This window comes from Myotis daubentonii, chromosome 3 (assembly GCF_963259705.1).
Source record: "Myotis daubentonii chromosome 3, mMyoDau2.1, whole genome shotgun sequence".
In the NCBI taxonomy this organism is placed as follows: domain Eukaryota; kingdom Metazoa; phylum Chordata; class Mammalia; order Chiroptera; family Vespertilionidae; genus Myotis; species Myotis daubentonii.
Genome location: NC_081842.1, coordinates 157,356,853 through 157,368,278, shown reverse-complemented (window position 1 = coordinate 157,368,278; position 11,426 = coordinate 157,356,853). Strand labels below are relative to the sequence as shown.

At 39.7% G+C, this 11,426-nt stretch overlaps 1 protein-coding gene across 6 annotated transcripts in view; it reads right to left on the bottom strand.

Annotated features, from left to right (window-relative positions):
* Nucleotides 1-1,277: 1,277 nt before the first annotated feature.
* The window catches only part of TTLL7 (tubulin tyrosine ligase like 7), a 141,203-nt gene continuing 131,054 nt past the window's right edge, over nucleotides 1,278-11,426 (bottom strand). For 5 of the 6 annotated variants that reach the window (XM_059689058.1, XM_059689057.1, XM_059689055.1 and 2 more), the window contains one exon: nucleotides 1,278-6,449. In XM_059689058.1, the coding sequence (XP_059545041.1) occupies nucleotides 6,329-6,449 (121 nt within the window). In that variant the 3' untranslated portion in view covers nucleotides 1,278-6,328. The remainder of the gene's footprint in view (nucleotides 6,450-11,426) is intronic. The other variant, XR_009451954.1, reaches the window with a different exon arrangement.

Below are 11,426 nucleotides of genomic sequence, written 5' to 3'. Positions count from 1 at the left end.
TTTGTGCACCGGGCCACTAGTATTCTACATATACATGAATAATCATTAAGAGATAGCTCTCTCCAGCCCTGGCTGGTGTTGCTCAATGGTTAGAGCGTCAGCCTGCCCACCAAAGGACCAAAAGTTAATTCCTGGTCAAGGGCACATACCTGGGTTGCAGGTTCCTCTCCCTGGTCAGGGTGTCTGTGGGAGGCAACCAATTGATATGGCCCTCTCACACTGATGTTTCTCTCTTTCTCTGCTCTCTCTCTCTCTCTCTCTCTCTCTCTCTCTCTCTCTCTCTCTTCCTTCCACACTCTCAAGAATCAATGGAAAAAATATCCTCCTGTGAGGATTAACATATGCACACAGAAAAAACAACTCTCCAAATTAAAGATGTATGCTATTTCTACAAAAAAGCTAAATATTAATTTTGTTTTAAGGCACTACATAAAATTTTCTAACACTTGAATTATTTTGGGATGATTTATTTTATAGTTTAAAGATTTTCAGTCATTTAATGAACAAAATTTTATATATGTTTTAAATTACAAATTAATTAGTAAAATAGGGAGATACATACTCACATTGGCCTCACATTTATATGTCACTGAAAAATAACAAATTCAACTTTGAGCTTTCATAGAATATTTTTACTTTATTTTTTTATTTATTTATTTTTTTTATTTTGCAATATTGGGGGACCAGGCGGGCAAGTCCCAAAGGACTTCCCGAATATTTTTACTTTATAAAAATAGCAACAGTTTTAAAAATACATGCTTTAAAGTTCGTACCATGATAGAATTTTTATGCAAAGTGCTTTCTTTCTTTAAAGTAAAAATATTCTAATTTCTTCATATATAAGCATCTTAAAGAGCAATGTTATAAATGGCAATAAGACTAGTATATGATTCTTATATGATATTTTAACAAAATTAAAATTACAAATTCATCCCAAAATGAACTTGATAGCTGAGATGCTGACATAAATCTATTCAGATTAGTAATACTTTTGTAATCAATGATACTAGAAAGATATAAAAGTGTCATTTCTAAATTTTAGAAATGTGTATCTTCCAGCAAAGTAAGGAATTGATACCAATTTTGTTTACTCGACCTGACTTTAATAGCAGGTAAAGCTATCCCCATAGTGCTATTGCAGTCTGTACAGCAGAAGAAAATTACTGTGAAAATATATTCCATCATCTTGAATGCTTCATTGAGAGCCTATCTTTTACTTCTAAAAAGTGTGTGTGTGTGTGTAAAACAGCAATAACCATTTGATGACATATCATAGCTTTCTTAGGTTAAACATTTTTTATTATAGTAACATATCTGAGTAATTGAAATAAGTTCACCATACAGATAGCACATGCTGAAGCATGGCAAGGCCACACTAATTGCACATTGTGTAGACATTTCAAGCATATTTTCTGTAACAGCATTTGCATTTATATACAGGTAGTAAAGCACATGAGGATAATTTGAGCCATGATTCATGGTAGCAAATGGATAGCTTTCAAGTTAATCTCCAAGCCCAGAATCTTCAGCAAAGCTATGAATATTCAATGCTGTAGAAAGTGCATTAGTTCCTGTATGAACTGACCAGCTCTAGACCAAGAACTGTCCTGTCATTGTTAGCCTTTGAAAGAGAAATATCGGCATTATCTGACTACTTTTGTAAGGTAAGTTTTCTTACTAATTTGGAAAATATTGGTCTATTGAATGATGACTTTACCAGCAGATTTAAAGTTAGTTTGTGGGGGAAATTAAAGCTTTATTTTGCAATTCTTGGATAATAGAGCCCAGTTAATGCAGAATGTGTTACCTGAATAGTTTCCTTCAATATGCCATATACCCATTTATGACAAAGCAAACACACACACACACACACACACACACACACACACACACACACACACGATAGCAATCTCAAAGTGTGAAATAAGTTTTAATATACCAATTTTTGGTTTCAAGACTATAGCTAATAACCTTGGTTCACATGGGTCCAGACAAGTAATGCTTTTTAGGCCTAGAGACTTCAACCTGATTCCTAAAAATCTCAGCAAACTGAACTAGATCCAGTGACACATAATCTTTTATTGTCACTGAGGATTTTTCTTTTCTTGACTTTATCCATACCTCAAAACCTTAAAGAGAACTTAAAGTTTAAGAAAAAAAGAAAGGGAAATAAAGGAAGGGAGGGAGAAAGGAAGGGAGGGAGAGAGGGAGGGAGGGAGAGAGGAAGGGAGGACAGTGTAAGGAATAAAATATTGATCATATATTTCTACATTTTAAATCTATTCAAAAGTAATATTAGCCCAAAATATGTAAATAACTAATTCAGTTATTGAAAAATGTAATGTCTCAATTTAAAGAGGAAAGCAAATTTTCAAGTCACAGAAATACATTAATTGTGGTCACATTTTTATTGTTTAACCCTTATAATCAAATTAACTAAGATTCAAAATGTAAAGCAGCAGTAGGGAATAGAACAGAAAAGCATTTTGTCATTCTTCTCAAAGTATCTGCTATTATATTTTAAAGAATATACATTTTGAATGAATCACTGCTTTATAGAAAACTAGAAATAATACCATTTATGCAACTATTAATTTTTGGTACTTTTTAAAAGGTCATGTAATGTGTATGTTTAGATTTCAAGAGAATTTTTAAACAAAATGGCTTTGGCAGGCTAAAGAAGAAAACATTTGGATTAATTTACATGAAAGCATCTGATATTTCCATTTGGATAACAAAATTCTATAATCACGCACTTTTCAAATTAAAAAGAATGAGGATGAAATATTTTTCTTAATGTCTGGAACCCACTGTCATCTAGCTATATAGAAGGTTGGGGTCATTTGAGTTTGGTTCATTTTAGTTTTAGGGGAGAGGAATTAATAGAAATGCTTGTGTATTTAAATCTACAAAAATGTATAAATATCTTTGCATCTTTTAACTAGTGTTATTCAACCATGTTATAGTCAGAGGCTACTGCTGCCATTACCGTATCTGATTCTGTTATAACTTCATTTTTATACATACAAGGTAAATAAATGATAGTAAAATAAAATTTGTTTTACTAGTAAAAATAATCATAATGATTTCCTCCTACAGATTGCAAATAGCAACTAATCTACAATGCTGGAGTATACAAATGAAAAGTAATCTGAATATAAAACTGATTTAAAATATAAATGATTTAAAATAAAATGATTGCTTTTTATACAATTCTGGAAATTATTCCAATCATATACATTTCTGGAAAGCATTCCATCCCTAGATTTACAGAACAATCATGGATATTTTCTTAATAACAAAATAACCATATGCTTTCATCATAACTAAATAAAATTCACTAATAGAAACTCCTGGTAAAATTGAATAGCTTCTGGATTTTTCTCTCCTAGGAGAGAGCGTCAGACCCATACTATCATTTATACTGATATATTTAACCCCATTAATAAAAAATTATAATAAACACTATAAAATATGTTTTACCTCTAAAACATTTATATGGCCTCTAGAGACTTCCATGGCTTATTAGCGTATCTTCTCTTCTTAGTTTCGCAAAAGGGAATAAACAGGACAGCTATCATAGACCACTGCATACCAGGTGGTATATATACATAATGAGTACGTGGCTTTTTTCACAACTTCATCATCTCAAACTAGATCAATATAAATAGGCAAATGTGGGCAATGAAATTCTTGTGCTCAAAAAAGGACTTAAGTAGTTACCGAAATGAAATGTGTTCATCAGTTAGTTGGGTCATTTCATATATTAAATTTACTCTTAGTTTTAAAAATTATAAGTGTGTGTGTGTTTCCTAGGGGGAGAGGGTACATCTCCATGTTGGACATTCTTTTTTTGTCTTAAATAAAAATTGCACTCCTGTGCAACTGAGGACAAAAGTTCCAAAGCACTCGCTCTAGCAAATTAACCACTTTTATTTAAACCAATACAAGTGAGTGGCCAACAAACTGTGTTGATATTATATACCAGACACCTGAAATTGTGTCTCATTCATGGACACATCATGAATTTAAAAGAGAAATGACTAAAAATACTCCTTGAAAACAGCTACTTGGTGATTATTCTTATAATGATTTTGTAATATCCCTATTTTTTTGCATTATTTATTCTAAGAAATCTGTAACACATGTTTAAGAACTTACAAAATTGAGTCATAAACACTTGGGGTTACACAGTAATTTCCTTCTCCTGACATCCTTATTCTCTTTTTACACAAAGATAATTAAAAAATTATTCTTTGGGATACATCTAGCAAGAAAAAGTATCTATTGGAATATAGATGTTAGGTAGTCATAAGCAATGAAGTAGCTAGCAATAATTCCAAGAACAGACTACTAACCCAGTCATAAAATATGGCTTTAAAAGCAAAGTATATCTAACTTACACCTTGGGGTTGCCAATTATCCAGCTTGTGAATTAAAACAGGCTAGTTTGCCTCTCTCAGTTCGCCTTCTGCTTTGGGCCATTTCTTGATTTACTGGAATTAGCTTTTAGGATAATAAAAAAAGGTAAAACACTCATGAATTTTGTAAATAGTGTCTGTGAGAAAATAAAACTTTGGGGAGAAGTTTAAACAAACTTCTAAAAAGGGAATATTGCAATTTCTAAGGATTGACATGTCAATGACTGTTTATATTTTCATGGAAAACTGAAAGCTCACTCATTGTTTTTGAAACTCTAAGCAAGAAATGGAAGCTGCTATGAAACTTATGCATAACCAGAGGTCTGATGCACAAAATTCGTGCACAGAGAGGGGTTTGTCCCTCAGCCCAGCCTGCACCCTTTCCAATCTGGGACCCCTCGAGGGATCTCTGACTGCCTGTTTAGGCCCGATTCTGGTGGGATTGGGCCTAAACTGGCAGTCAGACATCCCTCTCACAATCCAGGACTGCTGGCTCTCAACCACTCGACTGCCTGCCTGATTGCCCCTAACTGCTTCTGCCTGTCAGCCTGATCACCCTCTAACCACTCCCTTGCCAGCCTGATCGATGCATAACTGCTCTCCTGCCAGCCCGATTGCCCCCAACTGCCCTCCCCTGCAGGCCTGGTTCCCCCGAACTGCCCTCCCCTGCAGGCATGGTCCCTCCCAACTGCCCTCCTTTGCTGGCCTGGTTGCTCACACTGCCCTCCCCTGCCAGCCATCTTTGACCACATGGGGGTGGCCATCTTGTGTGTTGGAGTGATGGTCAATTTGCATATCACCTCTTTATTAGGTAGGATAACTTTGAATTAGAAGAAATTTCATACTTTATTTTGATTTTTAAAAATCCTTAAGGGTACACCACAACTAATATCCAGTAATCAAAATCCTCCATTTGCAACATTTTAGATTATTTTCTATGGTGCAGTGTGAAACTGTATTAGACTTTGCAATGTAATTTGGTCTCAACATTGAAAGACATATAAAATAAGTGACACATTAACATTGAAATGAGTTTCAAAGGTCAACTCTTCTACTGCTGAAGAACAGAAGAAAATGTTTTTGACTGTGTATACACATTGGAGATATACGTTCCAAATAAAAATGAGTGGTATAACAAAAATCATCTGAAAAGATTTTTGTCATTATCATCATTTTCTATTCCTTTATGTACTAGTAACTCCTGATAAAAAGTCAAAATAAAAGCTAGTTTATGTTTTGTTTATTCTTAACTCACTGGATTGTCTTTCATTTAAATGGTCTCACTAGATCCTTACTGAAAATTTACATTATCATAAGTAGCTAAATTTCCACATAGAGGAACAAAATGTTGAAGAATCAAGTTGAAATTTTTATAGTATTTTACAGTGTGCTATAGTCATGATAAACCCGTTTTATACTTAATCCTATCATCAAAGCAATACCAGGCTTCTAATTTTTCTTCATTTTATATGGCTACTATATATGTAAGAGAATAAGGTATTACACTACTAGAGCTTATTCAAGTTAAAGGCATGTTATCTAGAAAATAATTTAACACTGTAGTGAGATCTCCAAGATCAGTTCTGTTTCATATTCTCTGCAGCAAAAATACCATTTCTAGTAGGAAGGTATTAATTATAAACCTAGCAAATTCTAGACATTCACATATTGTGTAAACAATATTAACATGGTTTATTACATTTACAGAAAGGTTAAGTCTTCTATCCAAGTTTTCTAATTCTTTTATATAATAAATATATTATTTGAGTGATGTGTGCATATATTTCACACATATATATGTCATATATACATAAAACAGCACTTAACGGTTGCTTTCTTTGCATGTTTACATTAGGGGGGCAATGAATTGCTATAATGCATAACCCATGGCAATTTTCCCTTCTGTTTCACAAATGGCCATATCTGGATGTAAACAAAACATTGGAGCGAGTCATTCCAGGTGAACTGTATTTCAAGTTGTAGACTGGTGATCTCATGAAGAATTGTGTACATCCTGGTAGTAAATACCTAAAAATAATAGTTAAAAATTAGACTTTTACAAGAAAATTAGTATTAACATCACTCACTGGCGTGTTAGGTGGCTCGTAATTTATATATCCTACATGAGAAATTATACTATAAAAACTATGCATTCCACATAAAAAGATTTATTCTCCTATATTGAAGAGGGGACATGGGGAGAGGGTCATAAAGCTTCACCCAAAAGGCTGAATAGAGCAGCAACATATGATCTTAGCATCCCAAGACATCCCATAAAGAGCCACGCACTCACATGCGAGAAAATTATGTATGTGGCTCATGTTAATTTGAAATACATTCTTAATCTTTGTAAATAATGTGTGGAGCCAGTCAACTATTTCTTAAAAACATGTGATATGAACCATATCCGGTTTGGCTCAATGGATAGAGCATTGGCCTGTGGACTGAAAGGTCATGGGTTCGATTCTGATCAAGGGCACACACCTCGGTTACAGGCTCCTCCGTGGCCATAGCCCTGGTCAGGGTTCATGCAAGAGGCAACCAATCAATGTGTTTCTCTCACATTGAAATTTCTCCTGGTCTTTCCCTTTCTCTTCTACTCTCTAAAAATCAATGGAAAAATATCCTCAGGTGAGGATTAAAAAAAAAAGAAAATGTGATATGAGAATCTTGCTAGCCATAATACCAAAAATTATTTGTTTCAAGGATATTGGAACCATCTAATCTAATAAAAGAGAAACATGAAAATTGACTGCACCTCTGCTATGCCCCAAGCCACGCCGAACAGCCAATCAGAGTATATGCAAATTAGCCCAACCAAGATGGTGGCCGGAAGCCATGGAGCTGGAGCAAGCAGGAGGCTTGGTTGCCCCAGCAATGGAGGAAGCCAAGCTTCCCGCCTGCCCTGGCTGGCTATGGCCTTCAATTATAGAAGCTAAGTAAATCCCAGATACCTGCTTCCAGCCAGCCTCCACTGGGAGCTTGGGTGGCCGGGGGGCCTGGCCAGCCAGAAAACAGCCATCAGCTCCTCACCCAGGCTGGCCAAATCCTCATGGGGTGAAGGTCCCCGCTGGGGGGCTTGGCCAGCCAGAAAACAGCCATCAGCCCCTTACCCAGGCTGGCCAGGCACCCCATCAGGGACCTCCCACCCTGAAGGGGGTGTGGCAAGCCTGAAAACAGTCCTCAGCCCCTCACCCAGGCTGGCCACACTCCCATGGTGTGAGGGTCCCTGCAGGGGGGCTTGGCCAGCCTGCAAACAGCCATCAACCCCTCAACCAGACTGGCCAGGCACCACAGCAGGACCCCCCTCCCTGAAGGGTGTGTGGCCAGCCTGAAAATGGCCCTCAGCCCCTCACCCAGGCTAGCCAGGCACCCCAGTGGGGATCCCCACACTGAAGGGGCTGTGGCCAGCCTGAAAACAGCCATTAGCCCCTCACCCAGGCTGGCTAAGCATCCCAGCAGGACCCACACCCTGATCCAGGACACCTTTCAGGGCAAACCAGCCGGACCCCAACCATGCACCAGGCCTCTATCCTATATAATAAAAGGGTAATATGCAAGTTGACCCTAACAGCAGAACAACTGGGAATGACTGGTCACTATGACACACACTTACCACCAGGGGGCAGACACTTAATGCAGGAGCTGCCCCCTGGTGGTCAGTGCGCTCCCACAGGGGGAGCTCTGCTAAGCCACAAGCCAGGTTGATGGCTGCCAGTACAGTGGTGGTAGTGGGAGCCTCTCCCGCCTCCTCCGCAGCACTAAGGATGTCCTACTGCAGCTTAGGCCTGCTCCCCACTGGCAAGTGGACATCCCTCTAGGGCTCCCAGTCTTCCAGAGAGATGTCTGACTGCCATCTTAGGCTTAGGCCCAATCCCCTGGGGAGCGGGCCTAAGCCATCATGTGGTCATCCCCCAAGGGGTCCCAGACTGCGAGAGGGCATAGGCCGGGCTAGTGAACCACCCCCCCCCCACCAAGTGCACAAATTTTTGTGCACTGGGCCTCTGGTTGATTATAATTTAATAATATTTCATTGATGTATTATGACTATAGGTAATCTATAACTAAAAATTGAAGATTAACAGTCATAACTAGATTATAAATCTTATATTTCTAATTGCAAAGTGTTTACAATTACAGAATATCAAAAATAATCATCATTACAAATCACATGCAACTTTTGCAGCCAAATGTATTTCAGAATACATGAATTTTGCAGAATTTTAGGACAATATAGTGTATACTAGAGGCCCGGTGCACAAAAATTTTTGCACTAAGGGAGAGGGTCCCTCAGCCTGGCCTGCGACCATCATAATACAGAACCCCTTGAGGGATGTCCACCTGTCGACTTAGGCCCACTCTCCCGGGGATCAGGCCTAAGCTTGCAGTCAGACATCCTTCTGGAAGCCAGGGAGCCCTCGGGGGATGTCCAACTAAAGGCTTAGGCCCCCAAGGGATCAGATCTAAGCTGATAGTTGGACATTCTTAGTGCTGCTACAGAGGTGGGAGAGGTTCCTGCCACCACCACTGTGCTGGCCAGCCATTATCCAGGTTCTGGCTGAGTGGCATTCCCCATATGGAAGTGCACTGACCACCAAGGGACAGCTCCTGCATTGAGTGCCTGACCCCTGGTGGCCAGTGTGCATCATAGAAACCGGCCATTCTGCTGTTCAGCCAATGTGCATATTAGCCTTTTATTATTATTAGACTAGGGGTTCGGTGCACAAAAATTTGTGCACTCGGTGGGGAGGGGGGTTCCTCAGCCCAGCCTATGCCCTCTCGCAGTCTGGGACCCCTCAGGGGATGACCACCTGCTGGCTTAGGCCCGCTCCCCGGGGGATTGGGCCTAAGATGGCAATCAGACATCCCTCTGGCAGCCCGGCCCTTGGGGGATGTCCACTTGCCAGCGGGAAGCAGGCCTAAACTGCAGTAGGACATACTTAGCACTGCTGAGGAACGGCATTGTGGCTGGGCGACCTGCCCTTTTCCTTCACTTGCCTGAAGCCGCACCTCCTCCACCTCATGCTCCTTTCCCGCAGCTCGCATCCTGAGGTGAACACCCGGCCTCAGCACCAGTTTCTCCGGACATAGAGCCGCCCTGCTCTGAGCCACACCCCTGCCTCTCCATACATGGGACCGACCCGCTCTGAGCCACACCCCCTCTCCGTATGCAAACATGGCACCACCTTGTGCTTAGCCACGCCCCCTGCCTTTCCATATAGAAAATGGTGCCTCCCACCTTGGGCTTAAGCCTCCAGGTGAAGAGCTGCCTCCCGCTTCCCGATGCAGGGCCGGATCGGGTCCCTGGGCAGCAACACAGCCTGGCTTCTGGGTCTTCTCCAATCACCGATCACCGATGCCCGGCTTCTCTGATCACTGGCTGGGGGGCGGGCAAAGGCGGCCCAGTTCTCCCATCACCTGCCCCCCGGCTCTTGGCTGCCACCTGGGTTTCTGATCATTGTCAGTGGCAGGTGGCTTCTTCCATCCTTCCCCTTTCGCCTCATAGCATTGTGCCTATGTATGCAAATTAACAGCCATCTTTGTTGGCAGTTAATTTGCATATCACCCTGATTAGCCATTGGGAAGCATATCGAAGGTATGGTCAATTACCATGTTTGTCTACTATTAGTGTAGATACTATATACAGGGTGTGGCAAAAGTAGTTTTACAGTTGTTCATATGGAAAATAATACAATAATTAATAATAATACAGGAATAAGTTGTGTTTCACATACAATTCTAAAGCTACTTTTGCCCCACCCTGTATACCATCTCCATCAGGGCTTTGAGGCAGCATCCTGTAAACAAGCCATTGTGAAATGTGTAAATATTCACAATAAATCAGAGGAATACTACAAATAATTTCATGCCATTTCAGCTCAGATTTGCCAATAAATAGGTTACTTTTTTGTTTGTTTTCAGAGACTTCGGATTAGGAATTACAAATAAGAGTGTGCACCTGTATAATATGTTTTTCTCTGGAGAAACTCTGATTAGCATTAGGCCAGCTCAATCTATATGTCTAGAGAGAAATGAACTAGGAAATCCACATGAGCAAATGCAAATCAACATCACTACTGAAAGTGTAAGTCCCGGTGATGAGAAGGGCATGTTATAAAGCGGGGGTGGGGGACGTCCGGCCTGTGGGCCATGTAAGGCCCACAAAATCATTTGGTCTGGCCCTGCCAGGGCATTAGAGGAGAGTTAGTGAAATGTTTGACCAAATATTGCCAGCTAATTTTTAAGTTGATAATTTTGTCTGGCCCATGAATGATGTTATAAATATCCAAATGACCATTGGCAGAAAAAAGTTTCCCCACCCCTGCTATAAAGTCTGGACAAAGACATCTATGAGGAATTTTTAAGAGCAAAAGTAGCCATAGATTTTTAATTAGCTGTGGTCTTGAGAAAATAAACAATGGTAGAGCATCCAATCATTTATTTTATTTTCTTCACTTGACATTAGAACCTTTTAGCAACAGTCTAAAACTTCCATAGATATATGAAGAAATTGAGGGCTAAGAGTACTATCAATTACCTATTCTATATTAAATAATGTTGGTAACCACTATACCTGTATATCAATAGAAAATTACATTCATAGCTGTGTGATATGAATTTTATAGAAGAATATAAACTCACTAGAGCAGTGGTTCTCAACCTGTGGGTTGCGACCCCTTTGGCGGTCGAATGACCCTTTCGCAGGGGTTGCCTAAGACCCTCCTGCATATCAGATATTTACATTACTATTCATAACAGTAGCAACATTACAGTTATGAAGTAGCAACGAAAATAATTTTATGGTTGGGTCACAACATGAGGAACTGTATTTAAAGGGCCAGAAGGTTGAAAACACAGCACTAGAGGCCCAAAGCACAAAATTCATGCAAGGGGCTCAGCCCTTGCAGCCCCAGCTTTGTCCGGAAGGTTGTTTGGCTGTCCGGTCTAATTAGCATATTACGCTTTTATTATTCTAGTTTAAAATGGAAGAATTTTCCATAATAT